This window comes from Mustelus asterias, chromosome 11, assembly GCF_964213995.1.
Source record: "Mustelus asterias chromosome 11, sMusAst1.hap1.1, whole genome shotgun sequence".
In the NCBI taxonomy this organism is placed as follows: Eukaryota; Metazoa; Chordata; class Chondrichthyes; order Carcharhiniformes; family Triakidae; genus Mustelus; species Mustelus asterias.
The window spans coordinates 41,716,747-41,738,821 of record NC_135811.1 but is presented as its reverse complement, the minus strand read 5'-3'; the positions used below and the strand labels follow the sequence as shown (position 1 = coordinate 41,738,821).

General features: G+C 43.4%; 1 protein-coding gene and 1 pseudogene across 4 annotated transcripts in view; one reads left to right on the top strand and one right to left on the bottom strand.

Annotated features, from left to right (window-relative positions):
- Positions 1–22,075, bottom strand: part of inpp5a (inositol polyphosphate-5-phosphatase A) — a 534,961-nt gene that overhangs the window by 156,713 nt on the left and 356,173 nt on the right. For all 4 annotated transcript variants that reach the window (XM_078223475.1, XM_078223474.1, XM_078223473.1 and 1 more), the window contains exons 7-8: positions 11,564–11,616; positions 1,293–1,412 (exon numbers count right to left, since the gene is read on the bottom strand). In XM_078223475.1, coding sequence (XP_078079601.1) covers positions 1,293–1,412; positions 11,564–11,616 — 173 coding nt within the window. The remainder of the gene's footprint in view (positions 1–1,292; positions 1,413–11,563; positions 11,617–22,075) is intronic.
- On the top strand, positions 16,240–21,050 carry LOC144500830 (large ribosomal subunit protein uL6-like; annotated as a pseudogene).

Genomic DNA, 22,075 nt, shown 5'->3' with positions numbered 1-22,075 from the left:
ATGGAAGGAAAAGGAGAGATAATTTAGAAAATATTAACACATTGCACAAAGAAAGTTGACCTGAACAAGCCTTTATTGGACTTAGATCATCGAAAGCTCTGCAAAAAAAACCTTTGGTAGATTACCGCCTGATGGATATAAGTTTGTTCCTTTTAATAGCTGAGATTTTTTAAAGCTATTCTTGGCAAGTAGCAGCTCTGGTCAAACATGCAGGTTTTAATGTATCTGATGTTATTTATTGTAATGCAGTCCATTGCTCACATTTACTTTGGACAAGATTCTCTGACCTTTCTCGCGGTGAGAGGCAGCATGCTGCTCGCTGGCGGCGGGATCTTCCAGTCCCGCCGCTGACAAGGGGATCTCCCATTGACTGCATCCCATACCGCCGGGAAACCCACAGCAGGGGTGCGCCATCAGTGGGACCTGAAGATCCTGCCACCAACACATGGCGTACCGCCTCCCGCTACAAGAAACACACTGCGGGAAGGTCAGAGAATCCCCATTATTATTTGTAATCATTCTTGCTCTGTTAAAATTGAATATCCCCCAAAAGCTCTTCACTGACTCACTTCCAGATTAAGAAATGATTCAGCATAATTGTTCGCCAGACACAAATCGCAGATTAAAAGGGGAACCTGCACTTATTGCTCCTTGAAACAATACTTAGATTGGACTCAGTGAAAATACCACACGGTGTTTAGGACAAAATTTGCCAACAAAGCTTTAAGATTTTAGGTGAACTTGCAATTACAGTGGGGGCGTTAAGCGGTGGTAGCAGGTCAGTCCTTTATACACCATGTCTGATTTATCCATCCACTCAATGGGATGGGTGTATGACAGGCAGGCAGTCTGATACTTACAAAAGTTGAACCATCTGCCCATTGTAGTCTTTCAACAGTAATTTGTGAATTATATTTTTGTTGCATGTTAAAAATCAAATAGGACACTGTCTACATGAAAAAAAAATTGTTGGCCAACTTTGCTTTTATTTTTGGAAGAGGAAAGGGGCATACATTATTTTCAATTCAGGACATCACATACGAGTAGGGAAATGATGAATTTCAATGCAATTTACATCATTACGCTATGTGCCTGCAGTCAAATGAAGAAAGACATGCCAAAAGCTGAATGGGGAGATGGCTTTTTTTTTATACTGACTCCCAGCACTGGACTTGATCCAGACAGCAGTGCAAACCACACCGAATAAAGACTTTCAAGAGCTGGCCATCAAATCCAACCAAACAATTTTCTTGGTTTCAGTGTATAAAATATAAAGTAGATATCCTGCTTACCTATCTAGCACATATGTGAGAGCTTTCTGTCGGGTTCCTGAGTAGACAGATGGGCTTGTTTCCCAAGCAATTAAATTGGAAGCATCATGGAAAAGATGAATGTTCACCAAGTCAAAGGCACTGTCAAGAAAATAACCATCACACAAGTGAATCATCATGCAAGCGCTCTTACGATCATGACAGAATTTAGAAAATGGTCGTGTTGCATATCAAACTGCCATAATATAAGCCTTACAAAGACATTTGTATTTTGGTACATGCCCTTTGCACATTCTTGGGATCAACTATCCCAGTTAATAAAAATAATAAGATTCTTTAGAAAAATTATGCTTGCCCAATTTCCTTGACAATATTCATATTTGCCTACGAAGCATGCTGCCACTGTCGTTTTAATGGAGAATTGCTTTTAAACAATACATTGTAAGTAAACTCTGATATCTATCACCACACAGATGGAACCTCATTATACCTGTCAGCTCACACCTTATATATTGAATGTTACTGTCATCTAATCCATGAAAAGTAAATAATGCGCCCCCATATACATACTTTGGAGAGTAGCTTCACAATAAGAATGACACAATCATAAAAATGTGCCATTTCATACATTAATTTATTAAGTGTTATTAAAAATCTGTAAAACCGAGCTTCATTATTTTAAGTGTTCCACAGCCAACATTCAGAGGCACTCTCAGACAAAGGATTTATGAGGGGACCCGAGACAGAATTTTTATACAAAAAGTAAAATGAAATAGGAAAAAAAAAACAATTTTCGCTTTTTACAGAAAATGTCATTCATTATGAAATGGTCCCCTGGCTTGACAGAATTCCTTTAATTCAACTCTTTAATGATGATGAAGAAGGCAAATGATTAACAGGAGCTCCGGATCAGAAAAATATTGACTGGACATCAAAGATACATGGTCGGGAGCGCAGGTGTTTCCCCCCCTCTTATCGGTGAAGATTCTCGCCAAGAATAAAACCAAGTCAGATCACACTTTTGCCACAGGCAGATCTACTGAGTGTTGTGATCAATAATGAACTCTGATATTTCGAGGGCACATACAAAGCAACACAGAAATGATGACCACTTCATCCATTCTGAGCTGATTACTGAATTGTAATTTGGAATCAGGGACTACAGAGTGATCAAAGTCAATATGACTACCTGGTGGGCTTCTCTATGTGGTAAATGTTCTATAACTGCAACCAGCAACACATTTTTCAACAAACTGAACTCAGGTAGATGAAGGCTCACTGGGTGCATGCATGTAATTATGTGCTGCCCAGCCACTTAGACAAGATACAAAGTTCTTGCCTTGTTTGGAATTAATCCAACCCAACTGAGGTAAAAGTGCAGGGAATTCAAATCAGCCTTGATGTCACTGACATTGGCACTGCAAAAGGAAGAAAATAAATCCAATTCTAGGGCCATAGGCAGCACGGTGGCACAATGGTTAGCGCTGCTGCCTCACAGTGCCAGGGACCCAGATTCGATTCCCGGCTTGGGTCACTGTCTGTGTGGAACCTGCACATCTCCCCATGTCTGTGTGGGTTTCCTCCGGTTTCCTCCCACAGTCTGAAAAACGTGCTGGTTAGCTGCATTAGCCATGATAAATTCTCCCTCAGTGTACCCGAACAGGTGCCAGAGTGTGGCAACTAGGCGATTTTCACAGTGACTTCATTGCAGTGTTAATGTAAGCCTACTTGTGACACTAATAAATAAAAACTAAAAAAAAAACTGGTAGCTATTTAATCATTTTTCTGGAAAGTTTTTGAAGTTTAAGTTTTAAAGTTTTATTTATTATTGCCTTACATATGAGGAACTATCACATAGCAAGCTACTTGATTGCTGCACTATTATACACGTAGTAGTCACTTAACATTATGAAATTGCCCTTTTAGGAATCTGGGTGATGCTCCCCATGTTTTATTAAAATTAAAACGTACCTGTAGCAGATCAAGTTCATCATCAAGATCGTAAATTATTGCCCATCCATTTGGAAACTGGGTTGCTCGCAAGGCCATTTCAGAGAGCACCACGAGTCAGCCAGATAACTTGGGTCAGAAGTTACATGAAGACCAGACTTGCCAAAGTGGTAAGATCACTTGCCGGAAAGACTTAAAGTGAACCGACATGTTGTCACAACAAGGTGAAATGGTTTACCAGACTAATGCCTGGAATGGGTCGGGGTTATTTTATGAGGAAAGGTTGGACAGGCGAAGCTTGTATCTGCTAGTGCTTAGAAGAGCAAAAGGTGACTTCAAATCCATAGAATCCCTACAGTGCAGAAGGAGGCCATTTGGCCCATCGAGCCTGCACTGACAACAATCCCACCCCGACCCTATCCCCGTAACCCAACGTATTTACCGTCCTAGCACCCCTGACACACTAAGGGACAATTTAGCATGGCCAATCAACCTAATCTGCACATCTTTGGAGTGTGGGAGGAAACTGGAGTACCCAAAGGAAAGCCACGCAGAGACAGGGAGGATGTGCAAACTCTACACATAGTGACCCGAGGCCAGAATTGAACCCAGGTCCCTGGCTCTGTGCCACCGTGCCACCTTGATTGAAATACTCAAAATCCTGAGGGGTCCTGACAGGCTGGATGTGGAAAGGATGTTTCCTCCTGTGAGAGGTTCGAGAACAAAGGGTCTCTGTTGAAAAATAAGGGGTTGCCATTTGAGATGGAGGTGAGGAGAATTTTTTTTATCTCAGAGGATGATAAGTCTTTGGAACTCTACCGCAGAAGGCAGTGGAAGCAGAGTCTTTGAATATTTTCAAGGCAATTTCTTGATTAGCAAGGAAGTGAAACGTTATCCGGGGGTGGGAGGGTAGATGGGAAAGTGGAGTTGAGGTTACAGTCAGATCAGCCGTGATCTAATTGAATGGTGGAGAATGTTTGAGGGGCTGAGTGGCCTACTCCTGCTACTAATTCATATCATAGAAACCCTACAGTGCAGAAAGAGGCCATGTGGCCCATCGAGCCTGCACCGACCACAATCCCACCCAGGCCCTACCCCCATATCCCTACATATTTACCCACTAATCCCTCTAACCTACGCATCTAAAGACACTAAGGGGCAATTTTAGTATGGCCAATCAACCTAACCTAATATGTTCGTATGCTGTATTTAAAAAAAAACTAATTTTGACCAACCTCAAATAGTTGACCTTAATTCTGTAGGTCTGATCAGAAAATGGTCGACCAAAAATGTAATGATTAGAAATAAACCCCCTCATATTTTATTTATTATTATATAATTAAAGTGGTCCACAGTGATAACCCTCTTGAGTAGCAGGACCATACAAGTTAGGGAGCTTCGAGGTTTGATCATTAGTCTGTGTCAGGTTGGCTATTTTTAACTATAATTAGCCTCAGTGTCTCAGAGCCCAGAAAGGAGCAAATAGGACAAAGATCCAATAATGTGTTACCAATAAGTGAGGACAGCATTGGACTTGTTGGTGATGCACCCTGTGGTTGATAAGCTTGGTACAGGAACACAGGATGGTATTTTCCACCTACCCCCCCCCCCCCTTCCCCCCCCTCCCCCCGGTGTGTTTTATTGTAGTGGAGATGGGCCGTCATTGGCTGGCTGGTTGGATCTTCTACTCCCGCCGCTGTCGACAGGTATTCCCATAGTTCCCACCCTCTGCCACCGGGGAACCCATGGTGAAGGGTCACCATCGTTGGCACCAGAGGATCCTACCGGCGGGAACGGCTGGAAAATTTCTGCCAAAGTAAATAATGATGATTTGGATGTGGTATTGTAGTCAACAAGTTATCAATGAGTGAGAAATTGGGCTCATTAGCACCTGATATTTGGACTGCACAAGTGTCCTTTCTGGGCACCACACCTTAGGAAAGACATATTGGCCTTGGAGAGAGTACAATGCAAGCTTACAAAAATGACACTGGGACTTCAGGGGTTAAGTTATGAAGAGTGGCTAAACAAATTAAACCTGTTTTCTATGGAATTTAGATGATTAAGGAGTGACCTGATGGAAATCTTCAAGATAAACATTAACTATTTCCATTGGTTGGAGTTTCTAGAACTAGGGGGCATAGTCTAAAAATTAGGGCCAGATCATTCAGTAAAGATGTTGGGAAGCACTTCTACACACAAAGGGTGGTAGAGGTTTGGAATTCTCATCAAATGGCACTTGATGCCAGATCAGTTGCTAATTTTAAATCTAAGATAGATCATTTTTTGTTAAACAAAGGTATTAAGGGATATGGGCCAAAGACAGGTATAAGGAGTTAGGTCACAGATCAGCCATGATCTAATTGAATAGCAGAACAGGCTCGATGGGCTGAATGGTTTACTCCTTGTTCATGTATTGCAATCCTGTCACAACGAAATGCATGCTTTAGTTATATGTGACAGCTGTTGTCACCAATTGGGGAAAGGTAAAGCATTATTCTTAACTATAAACACAATTTGGTTTCCACCTGTGAGGGAGAGTCTGTGCCTGTGTTATTTAGGTTATGAGAACAACGAAAGACTAGTTCTAGATTCCTCCTTTGCTCATTGAATGAGCAGCACATTATCAGAGAACCCCTACAGTGCAGAAGGAGGCCATCGATGCGAGTGATGTGGGCATAGGTGCTGTGCTCTTACACAAAGGCAACAAAGGAATAGAGCGGCCTATTGGATATTCTTCTGAAAAATTGGATGATCACCAGAAGAAATATTCAACGATTGAAAAAGAGACCTTGAGTTTGGTGCTGGCGTTGCAACATTTTAGCATTTGTCCGAGACAATTGTGAATACTGATCATCATCTGTTGACATTTTTGTAGAAATTTAAGACTAAAAATGCCAGACTGTTTTGATGGAGTCTATTATTGCAGCCACTTAAGTTAAAAATTATACATGTGGCAGGAAGAATGTGATTGCCAATACTTTGTCATGAATGTGATAAAAGAAGGAGTGTTCAATGGTGAAAGGCAAGGACTGAAATGGACCAGATTACTGTTCTGTTTGCATATTTTGATTTTGTAAAATGTATGTACATTTATTGTAGAATACTAGTAGCGTGAAACTGCAAGGGTTTGAAAAATGAAACCATCTTTGAATGTTGATGGTTCATTTTTCCATTGTGGGGGGAGGTGTGATATTAGTATACCTTTAAGAAAAATGTTTTTTTAAAATCATGTTCTCTGCAGCTATAAGCTATTTTGGTTTCATTGCTGCCGGGCCGTCTGCTAGAAGTCTTTTTATTGCTCCTTCAGTGGCTTAAATGGCGTTGTTTATTTTTACTCTGGGATCTTTTTATGACCCATTATTAGGAGGAAGGTCATGTGTTTTGGACAGTTTTTTCTCCCTAGTGAATTTATGGTTTCATTTTCTGTTTTGGCTGGCTGCACAGTTTTAGCTGAAAATAAATGTTACTCTCCCTCCCTGGTTTTGGAAATTCTGCTGGTTCGCTGAAAGCAAGGCTTCTTGCCTTCCTGGAGTAGAACATCTGCTGTTGGTGACTTGACCAGAGTCTCTCCCTGGTGTTCTGGGAGGCTGTCCTGACTTCAAACTGTTCTGAGTGTGTCCAGAGGGCTGCTAGAAGTTACAAGGCTGAGAAGTCAGGATTTTCAATTCTCCAACCAAAGCCCTCTGTTCCAATATCACGTGGGTATTAGTCTTTATGGTGTTAAACCTGTGGAAAGGGTTTTTTCTCCATGTGATTTTTTTGTTTGATTGGAACATCTTAGATACATTTGTTAAGGATTGTACATTATTGTGGTTGGTTTTTTTTCTGTAGTTGATAAAAGTTATTGCTAATTCTCTTACGATACATGTTAACTATATTCTTAAATAAACTTTGTTTGATAAAAGCTCCCTGGTCAGTTATTTGAATCATACCTGAAGTGAAACATATCATGCTTACCCTAGCCAAATTCAAAGTGCAAAACTTAGGATCCAGGCAGGCTTCATAAAACACTTTCGAGTTTGTGACCTGAATTATAACAATTGCCAGTGGTTGTGAATGTGAGCATGGAGATGAACGCTCACACGTCTGGCTCCTTCCAGCCAGGAGCTGGCGAAATGTGCAATATCTCGCAGTTTGCTATCCACTGTTGTGCAAGGGAAGTCACTAAGACTCTCTATTGTCATCCTCTTTTGCCAAAGAGAAGCAAGCAGAGGGAAAATGCAACTTTGCAAGGATATTAACTTCCATTGGTGCAGGATGCCATTGGCTGCATGCATAACACTTTGTGGGTGCCACATGCCAAATATGCCCGAAATCAGAACCAAAAGTGATTCTGCTCCCTCACTGTCGGGTATCCTGGCAGCAGTCAGCATGCCTTCATTCTGTGGCAGCTCAATGTGCTATCTGCATCTGAGACACCAAATCAAACCAAAGGTTGGCGATTGAGCAACAAGGGTCACACCCACTGACCACATGGCTGATGACTCCCCACCCAGTGCGCAACCCATGCATATCTGTGCAGCAGACAATGAAAGCCACGCTGTGACACAAAATCCAATAGAGAAGACCACCAACGTGCTGGAATAATGATTCTGCTGCCTGGCTCATTCTAGAGGAGCTCTGCAGCAGCTGGCAGAGCACGTGTCATATCCTGTGGTGGTCTGGCTGCATGCTATGCATCAGGAGCGGACAGCCTTTGCTAATAGCTGAATGGTGAGCAGCTGAAGAGTAGGGGCATGAGAATGAACACGAAAAGTAGGAGAAAGAGGAGAAGTTTTAAGTTTATTTAATTGTCGCAAGCAAGGCTTACATTAACACTGCAATGGAACCACTGTGAAATTCCACTAGTCGCCACAGTCTGGCGCTTTTTCGGGTCAATGTACCTAACCAGTCTTTCAGAATGTGGGAGGAAACCGGAGCACCTGGAGAAAACCCATGCAGACACGGGGAGAACGTGCAAACTCCACACAGACAGTGACCCAAGCCAGGAATCGAACCTGGGTCCCTGGCGCTGTGAGGCAGCAGTGCTAACCATTGTGCTACCGTGCCGAGGAGGAGGAACAAAGGAGGCGAGTTAGACAGCTCTTTTCTGCTTAGGTTGTCAGGAAAGAACGAAGTTGAATGGAATATCAACAACTGCAATACCAGTTCCCCATTCACCACCATTTCTGCATCTTAACTTCACACTACCACTGCCTGTCGCTGTTTTGCTGCAATGTATAATAAAAGCTACCACAAAGTAAACATTCCAAGCCAAATTTCTACATTAACTCATGCCATATCACGTACAAAAGTCAACTATCTCCCTTGTATTTGCCTTCCATGTGCCTTTCCTTAGCCCTGTTCTTCTCTACAGCGGTACTATCCCAGTGTTTGCAGCACAACCAGTGGAAGACTCCTGACTTTCAGTTGAGGTGGTCTGAGGTGATGACCCTTGAGCACCTCTTGGTCTCGAAGGCCCAGTTGCGTGTGGACTTCATCATCTCGGTTGGGGTGGCAGCAATCTGGGTGACTGCCTGGCTGACAGGCAGCAGCAAGGGAACTGGAGGACAACTGTTGTCTCCCCCCTGCAAGAAGGCAACAGGTTCACAGTCCATGGATCCACTGGCGTTATCCCAGGGGCTGCTTAGCTCCAAACATTTTGCTGTAAATACCCATCAGACTAGGTTACTTCATTGGAATTCTCTGCAATGGAACCTGTATGTAACCTCACCCTCTTGTGAGCTCACATCCATACTATCCTTCCCCCTGCCTTGGCTGCCATTCACTCATGCATTGTGTCTCACCACATGCAGATCTCTCCTCTAATCTATCCTTTAAAGAGTTGGACAGTGTCAGGATCTAAGCTGGTGCGAGGCATTGACTGTCTGCACCATTACATCCAGATCCTCGTGGATTGACTGCTGGCATTGACCTCATAGAAATCATAGAAACCCTACAGTGCAGAAGGAGGCCATTCGGCCCATCGAGTCTGCACCGACCACAATCACACCCAGGCCCTACTCCCACATATTTTACCCGCTAATCCCTCTAACCTACGCATCCCAGGACTCTAAGGGGCAATTTTTTTTTTTAACCTGGCCAATCAACCTAACCCGCACATCTTTGGACTGTGGGAGGAAACCGGAGCACCCGGAGGAAACCCACACAGACACGAGGAGAATGTGCAAACTCCACACAGACAGTGACCCGAGCCGGGAATCGAACCCAGGACCCTGGAGCTGTGAAGCAGCAGTGCTAACCACTGTGCTACCGTGCCGCCACAGAATCCTCCACAGATATCTGTCACACTATCTTTTGACTGTATGTCTTCAGGGTCTGCTTCCTCCCTGCAGATGCAGGACATCTCTCCTCCTGTCTCCCTTTTCCATCAAGGCTTTGGGTGCAACATTAAAACAACTTTGAACTTTCTCTCTCCCATGTTGCACTTTCCTCATCCCAGATCAGATTCTCCTCAACCATGTCTGCTAACGCTTGTTCCAGCCACAATGCACATCCAATTTTAGAGGCACTGGCTAGCTTTACAGGGTGCTAGCCATGTCAATTCCAGCAATGGATAGTGCTGACTGGAGGCAAAAATCATTCAAATGAGCACTGCAATCAACTGGCATGAGTTAATGATGCACTGTTATTCCCATGCAGCTTTTGGGAAGCTATCCCATTTAGCCCCCAGTGTTTGTTGGGAGTACATGAGAAAAACTGGGGCAACAAAGGTACAAATGCTCTAAAGTTTTAAAGTTTATTTATTAGTGTCACAAGTAGGCTTACATTAACACTGCAATGAAGTTACTGTGAAAATCCCCTAACCTCGAACCAAGAATAACCCCACGTACGTTTAAGCACCTTTCATATCCATTCCATTCATTGTTTATTACCTGACTGCAAGTAATTTTGGCAAACTTTGACAATTTTGGAATTTCTAATCTTGGTGACACAATCAAAAAAAAAAGATATATAATAGGTGAGCCAAAAATTATAGACAAGTTACTGTTAAGAAAGGAATGAAAGTCAAGTGAGTACTTTCAATTCGAAGTTATCACTAAAGCTCTCCCTAACGATGTACCTGAGTTGTAACATGTTGTCAGTTTTCTACGTTTAGAGGGCTGAATGGTCTACTCCTCCCCCCCCCCCCCCCCACCACACCCACACCCACACCCACACCCAAATGAGTAACCTCATCAATTGGAAAGGGGCGCCTACAACCTAGAACTGAATCTCCATTGATTTCAGTGAACTCCAATGCCACAGATAGGCCTGAAAATCAAACCAGAGTGACTCATCATCAGAAGCACAAATTGCCATCTTGGCTCTGCTGCATGATTTTCCAATCGTTTTTCTTTTTAACCCCAGGATCAAAAAGGATCAGGAAGAAATGTACAAAATCGCATGATTTTGGAACAAATGAGATGGCTGATTTCCCCATAGCCTTCAGAACTCTTTGTTCAGGAATGGAAGGTGGTCCGTGAATAGTTCAGCATGTGTTTTCCTTTGTCGGTGTTGTTATCTTATTAGCCACAAGGAGTTGTCAGTCCTGTGCACTGGACTATCAGGGGCTTAAATAGTCAGTCACAGATGACTTTTGGAAATGTGCTGCCACTCTCAGGGTGTGTGTGTGTTTATATTAGAAGAGAAAAAGCATATCATAACAGCAATGTACCCTAAATTTTGGCCAAGTGGGGGAAACGGTGTGAAATCATGAGGCAATCCATTTGTTGTCAGCTAATCTGGTCATCAAGGCTACCGACACTGCTTAGCCTCACTATTTTTGTTGGTCATGACAACTCTATCTTTTCAATCCAAATTCTCCGCCTTATTTTTTTTATCCCTTAATATCTTTGCTTTTCAACTAAGTATCTCCTTTTTAAAGAGCAGTCAATATCAGAATATCTCCTATCTGAAGGAAGAATATTGCAGGTGAAAAATGGCTGTAAGATTCTTTGGCGCTGCAATATTGTTAATACAGCGAAGTTTCGCTGTAGATCAGTTCTCTGGCCGTCAGTGGAAGGGATTTGCATTGGTAAATTTAGAAAAGGAGTTATGGAAAGAGTCCTTACCTGATAATTCCATACCTACTTTGTGTCACTGACTTCAGGTAAATCCAAGTACGGAGAGTGGGCGGGTGAAAGTGCAGTAGCATTATGTAAAGTATTGCCAAGCTGATGGATTAACCCTTTCAATCATAAATGCAGTTTCAAGGACGTATAGTGTGGCAAATGACAGTGGAATGACTGACAAAGGCTTGGATGTCAAATCATGGCTCTACCCAATCTGTACTTCTATTGGCATTAAATACATTGTAAATTAGTTCAAAAGTCAAAAATAAAAGGACAAGAACGTACCAATCAGTGACACTCCATCGTGTTCTAATGAAGCCTTTTCTGGACCACTTACACTATTAAAAGAAAAAAGGGAAGATGTCAATTTTACATTGTAAAGAGGAACAATTGTACAATCTTCACAGTTTGGCAATGGAGACTGAGCATTAGACACAAGCTGGTTTGTCTTCCCAAACAAACCCGAAGCTATCAGAGATATTGTACACGTCATTTATAACACCAGCACAGTGGAAGATTATCAAAATGCAGCGGAAAATTACTGAACCAGAAAAGAAAAGGCATTTGATTTATTTGTTTGGCAATAATTTATCTTTGGTTATAAATCACTGTAATCATGCTCAGTTCATTCCACTAGATGGAAGGAAAGTAACAGCTCGGCATGGAAATTAATCACCCCCACGCTCGCCACACTTAAGAGAAGATGCAACTGCAACATACCTCAATACAAACGTTCGCACAAAACTGACAAGGGGAATGGGCGACTCATTTTGCGCTGTCAGAATATTGTGCATTACTTCAGAACTCTGCAGGATCGAAGTTTAGCATAACCGTGACATTCACAGGCCACTTGGCACCTGCCGCACAGCTTGTAGCTGTTAAAGGTCAACATTCAAACTATTTACAAGCACCATCGTTTCATTTGAGAGGAACACAAATTGAAGATGAGGAGTTTGAGATGATTTTTAACCAGCAGCTAAGGGGATGAAGAGCAAATCTGTACAATGACAGTCATTTAGTTCCATTTAGGTGGGTGGTGCAAGCCCTTTTCCTTACCTAAAGCCAAGCTCTTTGCACGAGCTGCTTTTCGGTTCACCAGCTTGTCAGCAATTGATTTCACAAGTGGACTAGGTTTAGACATTAATTCTGTACTTAAGTGACTCAGGCGCATATATGGCTATAGTTAGGATATAGTGGAATCCTGTTGAAAAAGATCAACTAGCCAGCAGCCCCAATGTATCAGTATAACTGAGTGAGCAGTATATCAGAAGATAGCAATCCATGATGTGGACTAGTCATCCAATGATCCACAGCATGATCTGTACTGCTGAGCAGTGGCGCTTGGCAATCATTGACACTTTTAACAATTGATTCAATAGCTGCTGAGCCTCCCACACTGATATGCCAGCGGGAATGTTAGTGCAGTTTGAAGGGGGTTAATATTTGTACTTTAGTTCTCCCTCCAACTCAAAACTGATAATATAGAACGGAGTGCTGTTCAGCTGTTTAAAGTGAGGTGACTGGATGGCAGCGTTGTATCAAGTCTCGTTCGCTCATCATCCCCTGTGCTCTCTTACCTACAATGGCTCCTGATTTTAAAATTGCTTTCAAATCCCTCCCCAGTCAGTTTTCACCTCCCCAGTTTCTGTAATCTCCTGCGCATCTCTAAATATTAGAGCGTCACATGGTTGCAATGCGTACTGTCCACAAGAAGCCCTGCAGCAACTCACCAAGATTCACCAAAAACACCTCCCGAACCTGCAATCTCAACCAAGGCAAGGGTAGCAAGTTCATGGGGAATAGCAGCACCTCCAAGTCACACCATGGGGAGGGGATGGCCAAGTGGCATCATCACGAGACTATTAATCCAGAAATTCAGCTAATGTCCTGGAGACTCGAGTTCGAATCCCACCAGGGCAGATGGCGAAATTTGAATGCAATAAAAAATAACTGGTATTAAGAGCAGCAAGAAGTCTCACAATACCAGGTTAAAGTTCAACACGTTTATTTGGAATCACAAGCTTTCGGAGCGCTGCTCCTTCCTCAGGTGAGTGGAAGGTGAGCCATTCACCTGATGAAGAAGCAGCGTTCTGAAAGCTCGTGATTCCAAATAAACCTGTTGGACTTTAACCTGGTGTTGTGAGACTTCTTACTGTGCCCACCTGAGGCCAATGCCGGCATCTCCACATCATGGTATTAAGAATCCACTGATGACCATGAAACTTTTGTCGATTGTCGGGAAAATCCATCTGGTTCATTAGTGTCCTTTAGGGAAGGAAATCTGCCATCATTACCCTGCTGAGTCCAGAGCCATAGCAATGTGGTTGACTCTCAACTGCCCTCGGGCAACTAGGAATGGGCAATAAATGCTGGCCAGCCAGCGACGCCCATGTCCCAGGAATGAATAAAAGAAAACACCACACCCAACTTGGAAATATATTTCCATTCCTCCATTGTGCTGGCTCAATGCCCATATCAGGAGAGCTAATTAGTTACATTTCTAATAGTAGGGGCATATCCAAGGGGACCTTTTACTCGAAATGAAGAGGCAACCATGGAAACACTGAAGACAACAGTGATAACCAAATTTAAGACTGGTACTCATTTCTTTGCTCTTCAATTCCTCTATCCTAATTGGATCATTCCCCTACTCCCCCACACATAGATATAGCAGCACTTCACTCCGATCTGCCTTGACACATGAAGCAACGGGCAGGATTCTCCAATCTCGTGTGTGGCAGCCCTGCTGCAAGTGAGAGCAGAGAATTTGGCATTCCAGCCAAAACTCCATTCACCTTCAGTGGCACCAGAGAATCCCAGCCCCGAACGAGGATGGATATTTTTGGCCAAGGTTTCAAAGCCGAACTGCATGAATTGTAAAACTTTGTGCTTTGTCTCCTTAGGCGCTCAAGACGAAAAACTAACAGAACACAATGGACATTCTCAATCGGTCACTCTTCCGACCTTTTTCAGTTGGTGAATCCATGGATTTGGACCTCAAGAAGACCTGCCTACAAATACATACGGGCAGTAAGAGTCATAGAGGTTTACAGCATGGAAATAGGCCCTTCGGCCCAACATGTCCATGCCGTTCTTTTTTTAAACCCCGAAGCTAATCCCAAATGCCCGCATTTATAGAGTTCAACAGCAGCACTTCATGGTGGCGTTTGAGAGCATGATGCAGCTTGTGCAGTTTGGGACCATTGTTGGAGTAGTCCTTATAGACCACCATGGAGAATGTGGCAGCTCCATGGCCATCTGTAGTGAAGACCAAAGTTCACACATAGCTACAACCAGGACTGAGGCTCTGTCGAGCAGAACCAATCTAGGGCTGTCTTTATTTCCTGGGTGCGCCATATTTCGGGATAGACTGAGACAGCCACAATGCACAATTCAAAACCCTCACTGCTGAACAGTAATCCATCCACACACAAATCCGTAGCCATACTGAGAAATTACTCAGTAGCAGGAGGAGAACAGTAAGGGGGTAATCTCTCTTGGATTGACGTTAACACTAGGAGTCATCCATTCATTTTACTGCCTCCTCCCACTGGGAACAAAGAGCCAATAAATACACACCGAGAACGTTAGCAAGTTGAAGAAACATGTCAAAGACTCTTACTAAGTGTTATCACAATCGGTCACTCTTGAGACCTCTTCTTTGAAGAGGTGACAAAGACAATGGACAGAGGCAAGTTGATGGATGTCGTTCATATAGACTTCCAGAAGGTTTTTGATAAAGTCCCGCACAAGAGATTGTTAGCCAAGATGGAAGCCCATGGATTTGAACGTAGATTGCTAACATGGATAGGAAATTGGTTGAGCATTAGGAAACAGAGTTGTAGAAATGGGTACATACTCAATTGGAAGGATGCGACTAGTGGGGACCCACAGGAGCCTGTTTTGGGGCCTCAATTATTTACAATATTCATTAATGACTTAGACAATGGCATAAAAAGTCAAGTATCCAAATTTGTGGACGACACAAAATTGGGCAGCATTGTAGATAGTGTTAAGGACCACATAAAACTACAAAAGGATATTGATAGATTGGGTGAATGGGCCAAGCTGTGGCAGAGGATATTTTGGCCCTGGAGGGAGTTCAATGCAGGATTGCAAGAACGATACCGGGACTTGAGGGGGTTAAGCTATGAGAAGAGATTAGACAAATTAGGCCTTGATTCTCTCAAATTCAGAAGGTTGAGGGGTGATCTGATAGGAGTCTTCAGAATATTTACAGGGAAAGACAGGGAGGATAAGGATAAACTGTTTCCATTAGTTGAAGGCTCTGGAACCAGGGGCCATAATCTAAAAATTCGGATCAAGCCATTCAGGAGAGAATACTTCTCCACGCAGAGTGGTGGAGGTTTGGAACTCTCTTCCTCAAACCTAATAATTGAACCAGCATCCACCTCCATTTAAGTCTGAAATGGACACATTTTTATTGAGCAGGGGTATCAAGGAATATGGGCCTAGGACAGGTATATGGAGTTAGACCACAGATCAGCCACATCTTACTGAATGTCGTGGACCAGACTCGAGAGGTTGAATGGCCTAATCCTGTACCTATGTTCCAGACCTTCATCAGCTGCTGAGTCCACAGATTTGAGCCCCAGTGCACCTGCCTAAAAATATATCCAATACCAAATGCAATACCAAATCCAATACCAATCCAATATGTGCTACCATGACGACCAGTGGCTATTGCAGCTTGGCAACAAGCATTACTCCAAATAATAATGCTACCAAATAAACCTGTTGGACTTTAACCTGGTGTTGTGAGACTTCTTACTGTGTTCACCCCAGTCCAACGCCGGCATCTTCACATTAAAAATATATCCCCAGAGTTGCCACAGATTATGGTATATCCCAGTAGGACTAAATCAGGAGTACGGCAAAATTCTTAAAGGCAGAGCTATGTATGCTGGCTTGGTGAAGGAGCTTTGGTGGATTGGACAAGGATGGAAGTTGGTCGTATACCCAAGAGTTTTTGTGACGTAGCTGGAGTCAGATGGCCAGTTGGGCGCCTAAGTCCCCACTTCAAGAACGCTTACAAGTGTGACATGATGGCCCTAAACATCAGCTATCACACCAGGGAGTCACGAGCTGGCGAAAGAGGGAAGGAGCAATTTTTCTCTAGGTTGGTATGTGCTACCATGACGACCAGTGGCTATTGCAGCTTGGCAACAAGCATTACTCCAAAAACAACAATTCACAGCATCACTTTGCAGCTTCATGTGCAAAACTTGTGGTAGAACCATTCACTCAAGAATTGGCCTTCAAGTCATCAGCAAAGGTGCACCAAGTGAAGACAGCCCGCCAAAATGGATTGTTTCCTTTGGGTCCATCATTTCTCACAGATGGAAGAATGCCAATGCACATCAATGATGCAAAACACACTGATTGCATTTGCCCTTTATCCCCTGACCTTGGGAGTGTGTCTGGCAGTCCTGTTTGTGTGAGACAGGTCAAGGTAGTTGGAGGGGACAAGCGACGTGGCACTGAAACATGGCTGACCTCTAGAGTAGCAAGTTTGTATTTGGCAAATGTGATACACTTTTCCCCTCTGAGTCTATCTCACCATTCAATTAAATCATGGTTATCTGTATCTTAACTCCATCTACCTGTCTCAGTTCCACATCCATTAATATCCCTGTCTAACCAAAATCCACCACTCAGTCTTCAAATGTTTAATTGGTATTGCCATAACAGCTTTTCAGAGCATTGAGTTTAAGATTTCCATTATCCTTTGAACTGGTTTTTTTTGCTCTGGTAGGTCTTCTATTTCATGCTCATCTTCTTGCTCTGCAGGCTGGCCAAGTTGTGGGGAATACTGCAGACTCTACTGTATCACTCCAATTGGTGCACCCAGGCATCTTCATCAATGTTTGAGGATATCAGAGATGTGACTGACTAATGGTGTGCATCACCTTCAGGTCTTCACATTCTACCAAAGCACAGCGGTTAGCACTAGCAGAATGATGACCACAACAGGACACATTCCTGCTTTTTCAAAGTAACTGCATGGAATTAAATATCAGGTGACCAGATTTATATAATAGGTCCATCACTTATGCATTTCTCATCAACTAAGAAAAGCAATAAAATACTCTATGTACATACTATGCACCCTAATACATCTGTACAAATATTGCAAAAATGCCCATTTTGAGGCTGCCCTAAATATATTTTCTATTTTATTGAAAACTTCAAAAGCAGTTTGGGTATATCTTTTGAGCCAAATGTTGATGGCCATTGCATTTCCAGGAATTCCATCACTGGACTGCACTAATGAATAATCTTTGAGTGCTGTCATGCTCTTAGCCACCTCACCATAAATTAATCTTGCATTGGAAATGAGTACGTGTTAAATTGTGGATTACATATCATTGGGATGTGTTTAATTGCCTCTTGTCAAGTCATATCTTAAGAGTTTCTAAAAACAATATTATTACATGTCGAGCAGGACCCAAGTAAATAATATATGTAAATGTAAAGATTGTTTAATTAGTGTCTCATTAATCTTTTGGTAAGCACGCGATGATACAGTGGTTTTAGACACATCACGTGCAATGTCATGTTAAAGTAGGCCTCAGGCTAAAAAAAAGCTCTTACTGACCTTTTGAAGAACCTCCATAAACATCAGCTACATAAATACATCAGCTACATGGGGTAAGATCTCTATGGAACATCAACAAGGAGACAAAGGTTACAGAGGGCTAATGTCAGAATGCACTGTGAGTAATAACTAATGCTCACAACTTTGATTGATAATGTCCCACGCAATGTCTCAATTCATCTTTTCCATCATTTTGCTGAGGGAAACCATATCAAATTAAACAGCAACACAGCAGGATTGATTCGACTGAACAAAGCAAGCAGGGGAAGAGACGTTGGAGAAAGCGTCAGTGGCTCTGTCAAGAGTTCATACTCATTATTAAGAACCAGCATGAATGTGAGGGAGATTGGGGAGGCACTGCAAGAGGATAGAATGATTTAAATGCATAATAAAAGGACAAGGCTTAATGAGCTGTGAGTATACTTTGCATCACACCTTTTAAAAGAAAAACACCCACTCCACAGAAGCAAGGAGGAACATTGTGATAGCGATGTCAGTTGTTGGCACTAAGTCCTAGTGATCTAGTCCCAAATGAAACAACTCTTTGTCAAGCTGAGCTACCAGGAATAATGCATCCAGGAAAGAAAGAGGAAAGGCGGCTCATTTTCCCACAATTCTACCATATTGAAGAAACATCATGCTTTTAAAAAATTCCAGAATGCTTTGGCACAACCATTGATGTAGCAAGGTCGAACTTTCCACCCAATATCTTAATTGTCAGAGCAACCAGCTTATTGACATCCCTAACACTGTTGTGCCTTTGAAAGGCCCCCTTCAATCATTGTAAGTGGGGCTGCAGGAACATTGCAAAGGAAATGTATTCACATCAACCTGGAGCTCAGCCTTTCTGGCACTAAGAAATAAAACTTAGGGTGGAATTCTCCGATGTTAAGACTAAGTGCAGTGGTGGGTAGCTCCGGTGGCATCTTTCCCGCTGGCCCGAATGGTGGGATCCCACACCAGATTCTGTGCTTGGAACTTCATTAATTATGCACAGGTGAGTTCCACTCCGAGTCACCTGACGGGCTGGTGGTTGATTTGTCCACCTACCATCAGCTGGCATGTTCAAAGATCCCGGCGTCATTTTTAAACACCAGTCCAGCACACTCATATCATTGACTCCAGCCCACCTGTCTTCATCAGGTCGTGCAGGATGTCAGCAATCCAGAGGGAAAAGGATAACAGCCTCAAGGAGAAGTCTGTTCCTCAATTCAATCACTTTTCCCACGAGCCAATTGTCTGGAAGGCGTCCATGTCCCACTTGGATCTTTACCCACCGCCTCGGGTGTCTTCATCCATCCCCTTCCAGTAACTGACATAGTATCCTTGTGACCCCCTTGTTTGCGAGCTTTTCTTGCAGCTTTGTTTGGGTCCAGCTTCCCACTGCCTTCCATTGTTTGTCTTCTTCATCCACTTCCTTGCCCCTCTACCTGTCATCATGAGCCCTCACCCTTCCTGTGACTCCTTGCACAGCCCTGCTTCAACATAGGGGCGGCACGGTAACACAGTGGTTAGCACTGCTGCTTCATAGCTCCAGGGACCTGGGTTCGAATCCCGGCTCGGGTCGCTGTCTGTGTGGAGTTTGCACAATTTCCTCGTGTCTGCGTGGGTTTTCTCCGGGTGCTCCAGTTTCCTCCCACAGTCCAAAGATGTGCGGGCTAGGTTGATTGGCCATTTTAAATTGCCCCTTAGTGTCCCGGGATGCATAGGTTAGAGGGGTTAGTGGGTAAATATGTAGGGATATGTGGATAGGGCCTGGGTGGGATTGTGGTCGGAGCAGACTTGATGGGCCGAATGGCCTCTTTCTGCACTGTAGGATTCTATGATTCTATGATTGCACCCATTGTCTTCATCAGGCCACCATGCAACATCCCCCCCCCCCCCCCCCCCCCCGCCCTCCTTCATTCACGCTCCACCCTGGTCGAACCTCAGATATTAGTTGCGGTGGCTACATGAGACCCGCAACACAGTGTGTCCAGGCAGACACTGGTGTGTGGCACCAGCGAGAAGGAGACCCCTGCACTCCCCAACCTCAGTACTGATCCAAGATGATCCATGGCTCCAGCAACACGGAGATGGAGAACAGCAACCAGTCTGCCCTGGCAGAGTGGTGAATAGTGCATCAGGAGCAACACAGCACTATGGCAAAGAGGCTGTTGCACTGACCTGATAGTCTCTTGTGAATGGAGGACCACCTTGTGCATGCCAATCTTTATCAACCAGGTTTTAAACAGATGTAATTTCATGCTGGCATGACACAAGATTGAAAGACGTGATGGGATGGGAATGGGCAGCTGTTTTATTGAGCATTCATGAGATGTAAAGAAATGGAAACAGTGGGAAGACCAACCCATCATTGGGAGAATTACAGCTGTTTTTACACTGGAGGATTTCCGACTTTTTGGTTCCTGCTAGATTCTCAGTTCCCGCCCGCCACCAGACCAGCATTGGGAGAATTCCACCCTGAGTTGACAAATGGTTGCATACAAACAGTAAAGAGGTGGCCACAGTGTGGACCATCTGCAGTCACATACAGAACAGGAGCAAGGGCATCACCGTAGGTTTCTGTTACAGGATGGAGATCAACACATGCTCATTTCCCCATGAATATGGTTTGTTCAGGAAGCTGGATCTCTGGCAACTTCTTGGGAGAAAAGCAGATTCTTAGAGGCTGTATGAAGCCGTACATTTCATGGATAGCTTCCCAGGCCCAGTAAGACGAGCTGTCCTTGAGGGAAATTACATTGAACTGGTGTCTCACTCTGCTGCCCTGATCCATCAGGCAACCACAGTAAGAGTTTTAACAACACCAGGTTAAAGTCCAACAGGTTTATTTGGTAGCAAATGCCATTAGCTTTCAGAGCACTGCTCCTTCATCAGATGGAGTGGATAAAACTCTTACTGTGTTTACCCCAGTCCAACGCCGGCATCGCCACATCATGACCATCAGGCAACCGCAATGATATGCGAAATGTCTAGGACAGTGTTTATGTCTCTGGGAAGATTGCAGTTAATGAGAACAGGGCATCGACATAATGAATGAAGGTTGTTTTCATTCAGTAGGCCAGAGCGGCGAGAAAGAATATTTGTAAATTCTTGGACGGTTTCTATGTGCTTGAAAAGAGCACTGTTGATCCACAGTTCACTAAATAACACTCAGCTCTTTCAGATACTAACAGTTGAATACATTTAATGGACTGAGAAAAAAATACCTTCACTTGGCTGTGACTCCATTCCAAGTCCCGTAGATGGGTCGTTTAAATTATAGGTGAAGGAACCTGTAATAATTCAGCCAAATGCCTGTTTCCATCACCAAGCACTCTTTATTGTGTACCATGAAAGAGACTGCTCCCACGGCTCACAGTTAGGTAGTTCAACACCTCAGGGACTGCAACAACGGTCTGGAGAAAGTAACAGGTTTAAAAGTCCCTGTTGAGCGCTTCCTATTAGACAAGCCTTTGCTTGATCAATGAAGGGAACTCGCACTCCACGAAGCCCAAAGGGAGATCTATCGATGATCCCAATGACTTTCCTGGCCATCATTACAAAACCTATGCCTGTAGCTAGGAGTGCTCTTCGGAACCCAAGTGTCGCACTCTGCTATTCCAAAAGAGGGAGCCAGGAGCCTAAATGAAGCCAAGTAGCAAGATCTGGATTCCTTTGTTTTTATCAAGAAGCCTTGCAATCAGCAGCTGCCCACTTCCTTTGGTAGCAGAGCTTCCAATAGGCCTAAAGCAGAACCTGGTCACATAATACTTGCCAGGGATATGCAAGTCAAAATTCCTGTCTGTGCTTGGAAACATGATCAGGCAGATTCTCATCAACAGATAGAGGGCCCACCACAAAACCCAACCCACCAACACCAAGTCACATTACAAATAGCCAATATTGTGTGAATGGTGGATCCATGTTCAACCTTGTTTTCTGACCTCTCACCTGACCATATTTGTGATATAGATTTGTATCCCATTTTATCATTTCTGCACCAGTTGTGGCAAGGCCTATGAAATATTTATTGACTCATTTGGGACCTATGTCACAAAATAAGTCAGACCAATATCAGGCAGGAAGCTCATAGCAAAGTAAAAATTTGATTCAATCATTGAGAGGATATATACAGGTAACTATGAAGGACAGTAATGTTATTTTGCGGTATCCAAATATCTTTTCAATTCAAG